Source organism: Leptopilina heterotoma, unplaced genomic scaffold (assembly GCF_015476425.1).
Source record: "Leptopilina heterotoma isolate Lh14 unplaced genomic scaffold, ASM1547642v1 Lhet_26, whole genome shotgun sequence".
Lineage (NCBI taxonomy): Eukaryota > Metazoa > Arthropoda > Insecta > Hymenoptera > Figitidae > Leptopilina > Leptopilina heterotoma.
In genome coordinates this window covers 1,231,276-1,247,183 of record NW_025110969.1, presented here as the reverse complement: position 1 = coordinate 1,247,183, position 15,908 = coordinate 1,231,276, and the positions used below count along the sequence as shown (strand labels likewise).

The window sequence follows — 15,908 nt, the reverse complement described above, 5'->3', positions numbered from 1 at the left end:
AGAAAATTATTTGTTATTCCATTTTATAGTTCAATTTTCAATGTTTAGCGTTTCTTTTAGTGAGAAACTGCGCATGTTCAAAAAAGTTGTCTGCTAGTACTGATAGATATCTGACATTTCAGAAGTAGCAAGATTTACTCCAGATTTACTCTATTTTGTATACAACAAAAAAACTTCTCAGAGAAAGAGAGAATTAGTATTTTTTTCCATTTTTCTATAAATTTTCGTGAGTCTAAAATTGTAAATCGAAGAAAGTGACAAATATAAATGAAAAAAATGATAAACTGATTACAAAAAAAGTCCTTCTTGTCAACGAAATCATATTGTTTTAATTGCATTTCTATCAACTTTGGAGGTTAAATTTTACTGTGATCACAATGACTTTCAACTTTCAGTTTGGTTTTAATATGTTCCCAGACAATCCTCGACCTTTTAATACTCAATATAAATGTTTTTCCGTGTCCATGTTACCTGGAAACGAAAGACAAGATGTAGAACGAGGTGGAAAAAGTGAGTATTCGAATAAACAATGGCCTTTGTCTCCAATTCATAATACATATACAATACGATTCATTCGATTCATTTCATCAGTTCCATATTTTCATTATTATTACTATTGTTATTATTTGATTACGAATAATATTATTATTTTGAGAATAAAATCATTTTTTTATCTTTATAATAGAATAATATTTCTATTTTGATAATAGAATAATTAATTATAATGATAATAATTGCAATAATATTGACATAAATAATGATGATAATATTGGAATTTTTTCTCCTATCGATAAAAAATAAAAAATTACGAAAATTTGTTTGAATTTAAACATAAAATTAAAATAATAATAATATAAAAATATTTTTGAATAAACTAATTCTCTAAATTTCTTCATTCTAATTTTTTAAAATTCAATTATTTTCAATATAAAATTCTCCAAAAATTAATTAATTTTTATTTATTTAGTATATAAACGGGCTTACATTATTGCTTTTAAATTATACAAAAATTCTTTTTAGAAATTCAATTATTTTCAAAAAATTACAATACAATTTTTATAAAAAAATTAATTCTTCTAATTGTTTTATTATAATTTTTTAAGATTCAATTACCTTTGAACAAAGTAAATTAAAATTTTTTTTAAATTTACTTTTTTCAACTTATTAAAATTTTGGAGAAATCATTTTTAATTAAAATTCTTCACAAATTTGATTATTTTTTTATATTTTTAAAAAACTTTTTACAAGATTTTATCAAATTTCAATTATTTTTTAAAGATTTTACCAAATTTCAATTATTTTTTAAAAGATTTGAACAAATTTTAATTTTTAGGAACATTTTTTTTAATTGTATGTAATTGTAAAAATATTGTCTTTCAAAAATTATTTAGAAATATTCTTAAAAATTTAATTTTAAGAATTTCTTTATTAAAATTTTTGAAAATATTCTTCCTTAATTTCTTTAAAAACAGAAATTAACCGTTTCAATTATTATAAAAAATTGAATTTTTGTATTGAAATAATTGAATTATCGAAGAACTTTCGGAAAATTATTAAAAATTAATGATTCCAATAATATTGTCAAATAATGATAATAATATTGTAATTTTTGCTGTATTCGATAAAAAATAGAAAATTACGAAAATAATAATAATATTAAAATATTTTTGAATAAACTAATTCTCAGAATTTTTTCATTCTAATTTTTTAAAATTCAATTATTTTCAATATAAAAATTAATTAGTTTTTCTTTTAAATTATAAAAAAATTCCTTTTAAAAATTCAATTATTTGCGAAAAAATTACAAAATTACAATTTTTTTAAATAACTAATTCTTCGAATTGTTTTATCATAATTTTGTAAGATTCAATCATCTTCGAACAAAGTAAATTAAAATTTTTTTAAATTTACTGTTTTAAAATTATTAAAATTTTGGAAAAATCATTTTTAATTAAAATTCCTCAAAAATTTGATTACTTTTTTAAAATATTTTTTTAAAAACTCAATTATTTTGAAAATATTTTACCAAATTTCAATTATTTTTCAAAGATTTTACCAGATTTCAATTATTTTTTAAAAGATTTGAACGAATTTCAATTTTTTGGACATTTTTTAATTGTATATAATCGTAAAAATATTGTCTTTCAAAAATTGCATACTGAGAAATATTTTTAAAAAATTAATTTTAAGAATTTCTTTACTAAAATTTTTGAAAATATTCTACCTTATGTTTAAAAAGAGAAATGGACAGTTTCAATTATTATAAAAAATTGAATTTTTGTATTGAAATAATTGAATTCTCGAAGAACTTTCGGAAAATTATTAAAAATTAATAATTCCATAATATTGTCAAATAATGATGATAATATTGGAATTTTTTGTCTATTCGATAAAAAATAGAAAATTACGAAAATTTGTTTAAATTCAAACTCAAAATTAAACTGAATTGTTTCCTTTTTTTCAAGGTCTGAAAAAACGGGTTTTATTTTATTCAAATGTATTGTATTTCTTTTTACGTCATAAATATTTAATTACAAATTGTTTTTCTACAGTTATAATGCCACCTTCAGCTCTGGACACATTGACAAGACTGAATATCGTCTATCCAATGCTTTTTAAACTAACAAATAAGAAAACCAACAGAATTACACACTGTGGAGTTTTAGAGTTTGTTGCCGACGAGGGAAAAGTTTATCTACCATATTGGGTATTATGAGAAACAATTTTTTCAAATTTCAATGAAAAAAAATAAAAATACATTTTCAGGGATTACAGACTGTCACCTTTTTTTTCAATTCTGTCACGTATTTCACACTTATTTTTATAATTTTACTTTTTTTATATATTTTCTATTTTTAATCATAAGTTGAATTTTTAAAAATTTATATTTTGTAATTTTAGTTGTAATTTTTATTTTAACAATCTGTGATTTTAACTTCATTCATTGATTAAATTTTTCCTTGACTCTTTATTTAATTCGTCACAATTTTTAATCATTAGAATTACAATTCCATTATTTTTTAAATTAATCTCAAATTCTGTTTTAAATTTTAAACGATTTAAAATTATAATTTTAATTCATCTCAAAGTTAAATTCAATTCAAACTTTTATTTATATATTTTTTTATCTATTTAAATTTTAGGAAAAAATGGCCTCGAATAGTATTTGACTTTTTCGACTTATTTTCAGAAAAATGCGACTTTTTTTTAAAATATTGTAACAAAATAACATTTTTTTGGTATAAAATGCAACTTATTTCGATTTTTCTAGCATATTTATTATTGTCGAGTAATTTTTTTTAATAAATTAAATTTACAAGTTATATGATTAAAAAGTTTTTCAATAATTAAAATATTGTAAAATTTTTTTGAGAATAATTGATTTTTTTAAGTATTTCATTAAAAATTTTGAAAATCAAATTTTGAAGAATTTCAATTGCAAATTTTGAAAATAATTGAAATTTCAATAAAAAATCTTCAAATGATAATTTGAAAATGAAATTTAATGAAAATTATCTGTTAAAGATTTGTTAAAATATTTATTTAAAAAGTAATTACAATTTTTTTCATTATAATATATAATTTTTTAAAATTGAATTATTTTTATAAACAAGTATAAGAAAATTTTAAAAAAAATCTACTTATCTAATCTTATTATTAAAATTCTGAAAAATCAATTACTTTCAAAATTTGTAATAAAAGATTCGTGAAAAAATTGATGAATTTTTAAATTGCTTAAATACTCGTTTTAGAAACTGAATTTTTTTGGAAAAGTTACATTACAATATTTTTAAAAAACTAATTCTTTGAACTTTTTATCATTATTTTTTAAAATTTAATTATTTTTATAAAAAATATAAGAAAATGTTTTAGAAAATCCACTTTTTTTCGTCTTATTATTAAAATTTCGGAGATACAATTTATTTTCATGATTGTATTTAAATTTATTCTAGAACTTAACTATTTTTAAACATTTTCTTAAATTTCTTTTAAAAAATCCAATTGTGTTAAAAAAATTGACTAAATTTTAATTATTTTGAATTTTTTTGAATTATAGATGTAATTGAAAAATTTTTTATTTGTCAAAAATTATTTGAAAATATTTTTAAAAATCTAATTTTAAGAATTTTTTTAATATAATTTTTTTAAAATCAATTATTTTGAATATTTTTGTTTACGTATATTTTCAATAATTTACTCGAATAACTTATAAAGAAAAACATAATGAAGAGTATAAACAACGAACTTTTACAATAATTTTTTTTTGTAAATAAATTTCGTTTTAGATGTTTAGAACTTTAGGGACGTAACTTGCTGTCCTTACTTCAAAAATATTCTAAATTTCAATTTGTCAAAATTTTATTTATTCCTAATTTTTATTTATAAAAAATTGTCAGTCCTATCAATAAATTTTAAACTTTTTATTCTTCAATTATGAAAAAAAAATTAAATCAGTCGAAATCTCAATAAATACAAATTTCTTACTTAACTTTACTTCATGATATTATTTTAGTCACCTATTTTTATAAAATAATTCACCTTTTCTTCTATTCTAAAGAAAAAAGGTACTGTGATCCCTGAATTTTTTTATAATTATATTTATTTAATAATAAGTCAAAAACGAAGACATTCAGATAAAGATTCTTTAATGTTTGAATGTCTTCGTTTTTATCTTATTATTAAAACCACACGGACGTTAAAGACTTTATTATATATTTTTATAATTCTTACCTTTTTAACCTTCTTACCTTTTATATTCTAGATGATGCACAATTTATTTTTGGACGAAGGTGAAATAATAAACGTGGAATTTGTTTCTCTACCTGTGGCGACATACGCTCGCTTTCAACCACAATCCGAAGACTTTCTAGATATTTCAAATCCAAAAGCTGTTCTTGAAAATGGACTGAGAAGTTTTGCTTGTCTAACAACTGGTGATATTGTTGCAATAAAATACAATCAGCGAATATATGAAATGTGCGTTCTAGAGACAAAACCAGGACCGGCTGTTAGTATTATCGAGTGTGACATGAATGTTGAATTTGCACCACCAGTTGGCTACAAGGAGCCAACAAAGCCTGTTGCAAAGGGAGAACACGATGTTAATCCCGATGATCTTATGCCTGAGCCTTTAGGTTTCGTTGCATTTAAGGGTCAAGGAAATAGACTCGATGGAAAGAAGAAGAAGAAAGAGGATTCAAGTCCTGCCGAGCAAACGAATGTTAAATCGACTTACGTTCGTGGTATTCCCGATTACGATTATCAAATAGGAACGCTCAAATTTCTGCGAAATTCCAAACCAATCAATAACAAAGAGGTATTCTTCAATTTACTGAATTTTTTATTTTAGTCTTTTAGTTTCAATTCATTTATTTATGTCCACAAGTTCTGAACGTTCGATTGAATGAAAATTTTTGCGAAATCTGTCTGCAATAAAAAGCAAGAACAAAATAAAGAACTAAATTTAAATTTAAAATTAAATAAATAAATAAAGCACTTAGAACCATATTCTTTTTACATTTGACACAGTATTATTGTAATAAAATTTAAATTTGAAGAAGAAATAAATTTCCTTCATTTAAACGTTTAGAACTTTAGGGAATGTTTTCATTAAATTAATAACTAAAGTTAATAAAAATTATATATAAAAGAGATTTAAGACAAATAGCAGTAAAAGTTCAAACGAATAATATCAGGGTTGCTACTAGAAAAATGTAATTTTGTTTTTCCCTGTCTTTTCCCTGATCTCCAGTCAAAATTTTGACTTTTTTCCAGACACTAAATAATATTCTGATTCAGTCTAAAAATTATTAGATACTCAAAAAAATATTCTATAACATTTATTTACGAATTTCTATCATTGTAAAATTATTCGAAAACATCAATAGTTTTATTTAAAATAATTATTTTTCCACAGGAATTAAGATTTTCAAAAATTTCAAATTCAAACCTTTTTTAAATTTAACAACTTATAAGAATATTGTTACTTTAACTTCTTCAAAATTATTTTCATCATTTCAATTCACTTACTATTTTCTGGAATTTTTAACTAAAATTCTTCTTTAAATCAATTATTTTTTAATAATTTTTGAAAAAGTTCTTTGAGAACCATTTATTTACAATCCATTTGTTTACAATTCAATTTTACGAAATTTCGATTATTCGCAAATTCTTCACTTAAATATATATTAAAAAATAAAAGCTTTAAATAATTTCAAAAAAAATTCCAATTGCAATTTTTCCAAAAAAATAGATTTTCAAAGTTATTTTCATCATTTCAATTCAATTATTATTTTTTACAAATTTTAACTAAAATTTTTCTTTAAATCAATTATTTTTAATAATTCTTGAAAAAGTTCTTTTTGATAATTTTCAAATCCATTCGTTTATAATTCAATTTTACAAAATTTCAATTATTCGGAAATTCTTCAATTAAATATAAATTTATATTAAAAAATAAGAGCTTGAAATAACTTCAGAAAAAAATAAATTAAACTTTTCAATATTCAATTAAAATCTAAAATGTTAACTGAAATTAATTTTTAAATCAATTTTTACGAGAAAATTCTACTAGAATTCAATTCTTTAAATGCAAAAACAAATCAAAATCAAATCTTCTAGAAAAATTAATTTTTTAAAAAACGTTTTTATCTAAATTTCATCTATAAATCCAATGTTCTTAATAATTTTTGAAAAAGTTCTTTGAGAATTTTCAAATTCATTTGTTTACAATTTACAAAATTTCAATTATTTGGAAATTCTTCAATCAAATATTATTAGAAAATAAAAATTAAAAAAAATAATTTCAAGTAAAATTCAATTAAACTTTTAAAAAAATTAATTCTTCTACCGAATAATTGTTAGTTAAAAGTATGAAAAATTCAGATTTTCAAAGATTATAATTTAAAACCTTTTCAAAATTGAAAATTGAATGTTTCTTAAAATTGAATTCCCATAAGGAATTTTATCAACAAATATTCAAGTAATAGATTTCTTTCGACGAATTTTAATAAAATTTTTAATTACGATTTTCGAGAAATTCGATTAAAATTTTATTGAAGATAATTGAAATTCTGAGATGAGTTTTATTATTTTTGAAAATAATTGAATTATTGTGAAGGAATTTATAAAAAATTTGTAAATTAATTGAATTTCTGTGAAATTTTTATTATTTGTGAAAAGAATTAAATTTTTTGGTAGAATTTTATTAAAAATTATTATTTAAATAATTGAATTCTTTTTGAAATTTTTTATTAAAATAATATTAAAATAGATATTGAAAATCATTGAATTGAGGGAAATTTTTGAAAATAATTGAAATTTTGTCAAGAATTTTATTTTAATTTTAAAAAAGGAAATTATTGTCAGAAATAGAAAAAATTGAAGGTTTCGTATTACAATTCGTGGTAATTTTATGGTTTATGAGTTAAAGAAAGAAGATACAAAAATTCAGAATTTTCTTATGAATTCTAAAAACGTAATTTTTTCAGTACTTTTTAAAAAAATTCCTGCCATTTCCCTGAATCCCCTGACTTATGTGATCTATGGCAATCCTGAACTTCAACTTTTTTGTATTTCAAATATAAAATAGTTCACAAAGTAAAAATCTGTAACAATAAAAATGGGTTGAAAGGATTTCATATTTTAATAGTTTTTAATTATTTTTTTGCTATTAAAATATATGAAAATACTTTTTAACTTCTTCTTTTATTTCTCTAAAGTTTTGAACGTTAAAATAAACGAAAATTTTTTTTCTGATTAAATATTTTCCAAAATTATTATATTAAAATTGAAAAATAGTGTAAATTAAACTTTACTTAGTTACAAAAATTAATTTTTTTAAGGAACAAAATAATTTTTTTAATAATAAGATACAAATTGAAAAAGAGTAAAAGAAAGTTCATTAACGTTCAAAACCTTAGAGACAAATTTTTTATCATGAAAATTTTCAAAATTAAATTAATATAAAATCTCTATTTGCATGAAAATTTTTTAATCGTAGAAAATTATATTTTAATACCGATTTTACTAGATTTAAATTCATGTTTGGAAAAATTTCATATTTTTTTGCATTTAAAAGTTGAAAATATATTTTTTTCTATAATTTCAATATTTTTTGCAGACTAAAGACCCGAATGAGTTTAAAGCCTTTGCAGGCGAAGGAAACCTTTTAAAAAGGTCAAAGAAGAGATAAGATACTATTGTGATTTTCAATTTAAATAAATTTTAGATATTTTGTCTAGTTGTAAGGCTCGATTAATTAAATCTACTTTATAATTTGAAAATTGAGTCTATTTTTTACGCAAATCCTATCACTCCTTTTTTTAATAATCTTCAATTTCCTACCTGCAATAATCGTTGTATTCCGGATGTTCGTCCGCAGTTTGAAATTAGTTGTTTTGTTCGCTTTTTTTCCAAGTTTTTGATAATATAAATAAATGTTATAAATAAATAAATACATTTTTCTTCTTAAAAGATTAGGTGTTTATTATTCTGAAATAGAGAAATTTTATTTTTTATTAAGAAAATCTGGAATTTATTTATTTTAATGCCTTGTTCTATGAAGAATTAAAAAAATTTATTTTATAAATATTTTAAATATTTAATTATTATTACTTTTTACATGAATTAAGATTTTTAAAAATTTCAAATTCAAATCTTTTTGAAATTAATCAACTTTAAAAATATTGTTATAAAACAGGAAGAAATCGGTAACTCCGAGTCTTCGACTCGGAGTAATCGATGTCTTCCTGTTTTTATAATAATTAAAGAGGATCGAGTGTTAAAATCATGATTTTATATTATAAGAAAATATTGTTACTGTAACTTCTTAAAAATTATTTTCATATTCTATTATTTTATCTAAAATTATATATAATAATCGTCGTGATTCCAGATTTACGGATCTCTGTCCACACTTGAAGTTAGTTATAGTTATTCTTTTGTTTTTTATACGTTTTGATAGAAAATAGAAATATACATATACATATACATAATTATAATAATCGTAAGTTTCCTTTCCGTTAGCAAATTATCTGCATTCATTTGTTTGTTTGGAAAATTTAATTTTGTGGGTTAAGTATTGGCATTTTTTATATATTTTTTAATGTCAAACTTTTTAATGTGGAAAATACTTAACTTATTAAATTGTCTCGACTCTTTGGTAAAAAATCTAAGATTATCGGAAATTATCAAAAATTCAAAAATCCGAATTTCTTAAAATTTAACATTCTTTTCTCTCTTTTATGGGATTTAGCTTCATTATTTTTGTGCTTTTGGAAAATACTTTACTTATTTAATACTCTCGACTCTTTGGTAAAAAATCTAAAATTATCAAAAATTCGAAAAAATTCAAAAATCCGATTTTCTTAAAATTCAAAATTTTTTCCTCTCTTTTATAGAATTTAGCTTCATTATTTTTGTGCTTTTGGAAAATACTTTACTTATTAAATTGTCTCGACTCTTTATTAAAAAATCTAAAATTAATGAAAATTATCAAAAATTCAAAAATCCGAATTTCTTAAAATTCAACATTTTTTCCTTTCTTTTATAGAATTTAGCTTCATTATTTTTGTGCTTTTGGAAAATACTATACTTACTTAATATTCTCGACTCTTTGGTAAAAAACCTAAAATTATAAAAAATTCGAAAAAATTCAAAAATCCGATTTTCTTAAAATTCAACATTTTTTCCTCTCTTTTATAGGATTTAGCTTCATTATTTTTGTGCTTTTGGAAAATACTTTACTTATTAAATTGTCTCGACTCTTTATTAAAAAATCTAAAATTAATGAAAATTATCAAAAATTCAAAAATCCGAATTTCTTAAAATTCAACATTTTTTCCTTTCTTTTATAGAATTAAGCTTCATTATTTTTGTGCTTTTGGAAAATACTATACTTACTTAATACTCTCGACTCTTTGGTAAAAAATCTAAAATTATCAAAAATTCGAAAAAATTCAAAAATCCGATTTTCTTAAAATTCAACATTTTTTCTTCTCTTTTATGGAATTTAGCTTCATTATTTTTGTGCTTTTAGAAAATACTTTACTTATTTAATAGTCTCGACTCTTTGGTAAAAAATCTAAAATTATCAAAAATTCGAAAAAATTCAAAAATCTGATTTTCTTAAAATTCAACATTTTTTCCTCTCTGTTATAGAATTTAGCTTCATTATTTTTGTGCTTTTGGAAAATATTTTACTTATTTAATAGTCTCGACTCTTTGGTAAAAAATCTAAAATTATCAAAAATTCGAAAAAATTCAAAAATCCGATTTTCTTAAAATTCAACATTTTTTCCTCTCTTTTATGGGATTTAGCTTCATTATTTTTGTGCTTTTAGAAAATACTTTACTTATTTAATAGTCTCGACTCTTTGGTAAAAAATCTAAAATTATCAAAAATTCGAAAAAATTCAAAAATCTGATTTTCTTAAAATTCAACATTTTTTCCTCTCTGTTATAGAATTTAGCTTCATTATTTTTGTGCTTTTGGAAAATACTTTACTTATTTAATAGTCTCGACTCTCTGGTAAAAAATCTAAAATTATCAAAAATTCGAAAAAATTCAAAAATCCGATTTTCTTAAAATTCAACATTTTTTCCTCTCTTTTATAGGATTTAGCTTCATTATTTTTGTGCTTTTGGAAAATACTTTACTTATTAAATTGTCTCGACTCTTTATTAAAAAATCTAAAATTAATGAAAATTATCAAAAATTCAAAAATCCGAATTTCTTAAAATTCAACATTTTTTCCTCTCTTTTATAGAATTTAGCTTCATTATTTTTGTGCTTTTGGAAAATACTTTACTTATTTAATAGTCTCGACTCTTTGGTAAAAAATCTAAAATTATCAAAAATTCGAAAAAATTCAAAAATCCGATTTTCTTAAAATTCAACATTTTTTCCTCTCTGTTATAGAATTTAGCTTCATTATTTTTGTGCTTTTGGAAAATACTTTACTTATTTAATAGTCTCGACTCTCTGGTAAAAAATCTAAAATTATCAAAAATTCGAAAAAATTCAAAAATCCGATTTTCTTAAAATTCAACATTTTTTCCTCTCTTTTATAGGATTTAGCTTCATTATTTTTGTGCTTTTGGAAAATACTTTACTTATTAAATTGTCTCGACTCTTCGGTAAAAAATCTAAAATTATCAAAAATTCGAAAAAATTCAAAAATCCGATTTTCTTAAAATTCAATATTTTTTCCTCTCTTTTATAGGATTTAGCTTCATTATTTTTGTGCTTTTGGAAAATACTTTACTTATTAAATTGTCTCGACTCTTTATTAAAAAATCTAAAATTAATGAAAATTATCAAAAATTCAAAAATCCGAATTTCTTAAAATTCAACATTTTTTCTTCTCTTTTATGGGATTTAGCTTCATTATTTTTGTGCTTTTGGAAAATACTTTACTTATTTAATACTCTCGACTCTTTGGTAAAAAATCTAAAATTATCAAAAATTCGAAAAAATTCAAAAATCCGATTTTCTTAAAATTTAACATTTTTTCTTCTCTTTTATGGGATTTAGCTTCATTATTTTTGTGCTTTTAGAAAATACTTTACTTATTTAATAGTCTCGACTCTTTGGTAAAAAATCTAAAATTATCAAAAATTCGAAAAAATTCAAAAATCTGATTTCCTAAAATTCAACATTTTTTCCTCTCTTTTATAAGATTTAGCTTCATTATTTTTGTGCTTTTGGAAAATACTTTACTTATTTAATAGTCTCGACTCTTTGGTAAAAAATCTAAAATTAATGAAAATTATCAAAAATTCAAAAATCCGAATTTCTTAAAATTCAACATTTTTTCCTCTCTTTTATAGAATTTAGCTTCATTATTTTTGTGCTTTTGGAAAATACTTTACTTATTTAATAGTCTCGACTCTTTAGTAAAAAATCTAAAATTATCAAAAATTCGACAAAATTCAAAAATCCGATTTTCTTAAAATTCAACATTTTTTCCTCTCTTTTATAGGATTTAGCTTCATTATTTTTGTGCTTTTGGAAAATACTTTACTTATTAAATTGTCTCGACTCTTTGGTAAAAAATCTAAAATTATCAAAAATTCGAAAAAATTCAAAAATCCGATATTCTTAAAATTCAACATTTTTTCCTCTCTTTTATAGGATTTAGCTTCATTATTTTCGTGCTTTTGGAAAATACTTTACTTATTAAATTGTCTCGACTCTTTGGTAAAAAATTTAAAATTATCAAAAATTCGAAAAAATTCAAAAATCCGATTTTCTTAAAATTCAATATTTTTTCCTCTCTTTTATAGGATTTAGCTTCATTATTTTTGTGCTTTTGGAAAATACTTTACTTATTAAATTGTCTCGACTCTTTATTAAAAAACCTAAAATTATAAAAAATTCGAAAAAATTCAAAAATCCGATTTTTTTAAAATTCAACATTTTTTCCTCTCTGTTATAGAATTTAGCTTCATTATTTTTGTGCTTTTGGAAAATACTTTACTTATTTAATAGTCTCGACTCTTTGGTAAAAAATCTAAAATTATCAAAAATTCGAAAAAATTCAAAAATCCGATTTTCTTTAAATTCAACATTTTTTCCTCTCTTTTATAGGATTTAGCTTCATTATTTTTGTGCTTTTGGAAAATACTTTACTTATTAAATTGTCTCGACTCTTTATTAAAAAATCTAAAATTAATGAAAATTATCAAAAATTCAAAAATCCGAATTTCTTAAAATTCAACATTTTTTCCTCTCTTTTATAGAATTTAGCTTCATTATTTTTGTGCTTTTGGAAAATACTTTACTTATTTAATAGTCTCGACTCTTTAGTAAAAAATCTAAAATTATCAAAAATTCGACAAAATTCAAAAATCTGATTTTCTTAAAATTCAACATTTTTTCCTCTCTGTTATAGAATTTAGCTTCATTATTTTTGTGCTTTTGGAAAATACTTTACTTATTTAATAGTCTCGACTCTTCGGTAAAAAATCTAAAATTATCAAAAATTCGAAAAAATTCAAAAATCCGATTTTCTTAAAATTCAACATTTTTTCCTCTCTTTTATAGGATTTAGCTTCATTATTTTTGTGCTTTTAATAAATACTTTACTTATTAAATTGTCTCGACTCTTTGGAAAAAAATAAAAAATTATTAAAAATTATCAAAAATCCGAAAAATTGAATTTCTTAAAATTCAACATTTTTTTTCTCTTTTATACCATTTAGCTTTATTATTATTTGTATTTTTATTCAAGAGAAAAAATGGAAAACTGAAAAAATTTAGAATTTTTTAAAAATTACAGGCCTTTTCCATGATTTCCCTGATTTCCAGAAGCCTTTTAAAAATTCCATACCATTTCCATGATTTCCATGATTTCCAGATTCTGTAGGAACCCTGCTTTTGTCTGACTTTCTTCTAAATTATCGAATTCAGTGATTTCTGGGGTGAATTTGGTTAAGTCGTAAAATGATTAATTTCTATTTTAATTCGTTTTTTTTAATTTAGAAAATCTGATGTTAATTTAATTCTTTTTTCGTTATGCACGGCAAAAAATATTTAGCTGGATGAACTACAGATTTCACTTTAGTAGCGAAATTATTCAGTGCTTCAATTAATACTTTCGTTATTCTAGAGAAACTTATCGCTATTTCAAGTAAAACTTTTTTCAGTGTGTAATAATTATTATTTCTTTAAAAAGTAGGGGAGTGTAGTCAAGGTTGGATCAGGTACTGACTGTTTTCTATAACTTCTCCTGTTTACCGAATTTGACGATTTCCTCTTATATTATTGGAAAGTTCTACCAAAATGCAATGTTTTTGCTAAACATTGTAAAAAAGTTGGTGTCACTATGTGATAAAACGAAATAAGCGCCATATTATCCAACCTTGACCACCTATTCAACCTTGACTACTCTCCCCTATTTAATTTAAAATGGCTTTATAAAATAAGCAATGCAAAAGATGACCCAGATACTAATTGTAATTGTTCTAGCCATAGTTTAAGTCTAGTATTGTAAATTCTATTTAAATTGAGACCATTGAGTGAAATTATTTGAATTTTAGTTAGATAAATCTCTTTGTTAGGTTATAATAATTATTTCTTTAAAATTTTTTAAATTGTTTAAAATAAGCAGCCCCATACAACATTCCCGCGCGCTTGCGCGCGGATAGTTTGGCTAGTTTAAAATAAAATTCATCTTCAAATCAATTTTTATTAGAAAATTCTACGAGAATTCAATTATTTAAATAAAAAAGTAAATTATTTATTGAATAATTAAATGTTTCTTCAAATTTAATTCTACTAAAGAATTTTATTAACAAGTTTTTAAATAATTGAATTCCTGTGAAGAATTTTATTTGTAAAAATAAATGAATTTCGGAGAAAAATATTATTTTCTATCATTTTATTTAAATTTTATAAAAAATAATTGAAATTCTGCGATAAGTTTTGTTATTTATGAAAATAATTTAATTCTTGTAACGAGTTTTATTAAAAAATTTTTTAAAGAATTAAATTTTTATGAAGAATTTTATTTGTGAAAATAATTGAATTCCAGAGAAAAATATTATTATATTTATGAAAAATAATTAATTTCTTGTGAAGTATTTTATTCATTTTTCTTTTAAAAAATTTAAATTCTCAGAATTTTGAAAATAATTAAATTCCGTAGAGAAATTTCATTGAAAAATTAAAAATAATTGAAATTTGACGAAAAATTTTATTAAATTTTTTTCAAAAAAAATGATTTCCTGTGAAAATTTAATTTAAAAATAAAAATGAAATTAATTTTTTAATCAATTTTTATTAGAAAATTCTACGAGAGTTCAATTATTTAAATAAAAAAATAAATTATTTATTGAATAATTGAATGTTTCTTCAAATTTAATTCTTCTAAAGAATTTTATTAACAAGTTTTTAAATAATTGAATTCTTTTGACGAATTTTAATAAAAATTTTTAGAAGAGTTTCATTTTTCGAGGAATTTGATTAAAATTGTATTAAAAATAATTAAAATTATGCGATGAGTTTTATTATTTCAGAAATTAATTGAATTATTAAGAAGAAACTTATAAAAAATTTGTAAATATTTGAAGTCCTGTGAAATTTTTATTATTTATGAAAATAATGAAATGTTTGCGTAGAAATTTATCAAAATTTTTTTAAAATAATTGAATTCTTTTGAAAAATTTTATTTAAATAGTTGATATTGAAAATCATTGAATTGGGGAAAATTTTTGAAAATAATTAAATTGTGAAAAAGAGTTTTTTTATTTATAAAGATAATAATTGGGATTTTGTCGAAATTTTTTTGTAAATTTTGAACATAATTGAATTTTGTGATATGAATTTTATTACTTTTGAAAATAATTGAATTTCAGTAATCATTTGTAACTTCTTCAAAATTCAATTTTTTTATTGTTTTGAATATAAATTCTTCTATAAATCCATTATTTTTAATAAGTAATTAAATAAATATTGACAAATTTAACTAATTTTCGAAGAATTTGAATTAATAAAATTTTTCAAAAATCTAAGTTCATTAGGACAATTGGTAGGGAATCTCATTAAAATTTCTAATTAAATTCATTCAACATTGAAATTTTATAAAATTTCAAAAAATTAAAACCGTTTGAAGTTCATTTATTTATGAAAATTGAAGAAATTGATGATTTTGTATTAGAATTTATCGTAATTTTATAGTTTATAAGTTAAGCAAAAAAGACACAAAAATTCAGAATTTTCTTATGAATTCTAAAAATTTAATTTCTTTCAGTACTTTTCACAAAAATTCCTGACTTTTCTCTGAATTCCCTATGTCAGAATATATAATAGTTATAATTATAATAATATTAAATTTAAAACTTTATATTTCAATTTATATTTTATTTTATATAATTTATATTTTAATTTATAATTTATATTAATA

The 15,908-nt window shown here is 20.7% G+C and overlaps 1 protein-coding gene across 1 annotated transcript; it reads left to right on the top strand.

Moving 5' to 3' along the window:
• The first annotated feature begins 90 nt into the window (after positions 1–90).
• LOC122503335 (ubiquitin recognition factor in ER-associated degradation protein 1) lies at positions 91–8,285 on the top strand. The gene is made up of 4 exons (XM_043613837.1): positions 91–510; positions 2,553–2,707; positions 4,763–5,317; positions 8,123–8,285. Exons 1-4 carry the CDS (start codon positions 378–380, stop codon positions 8,192–8,194), a joined length of 915 nt encoding a protein of 304 aa, XP_043469772.1. The 5' UTR covers positions 91–377; the 3' UTR covers positions 8,195–8,285.
• Positions 8,286–15,908: the final 7,623 nt, after the last annotated feature.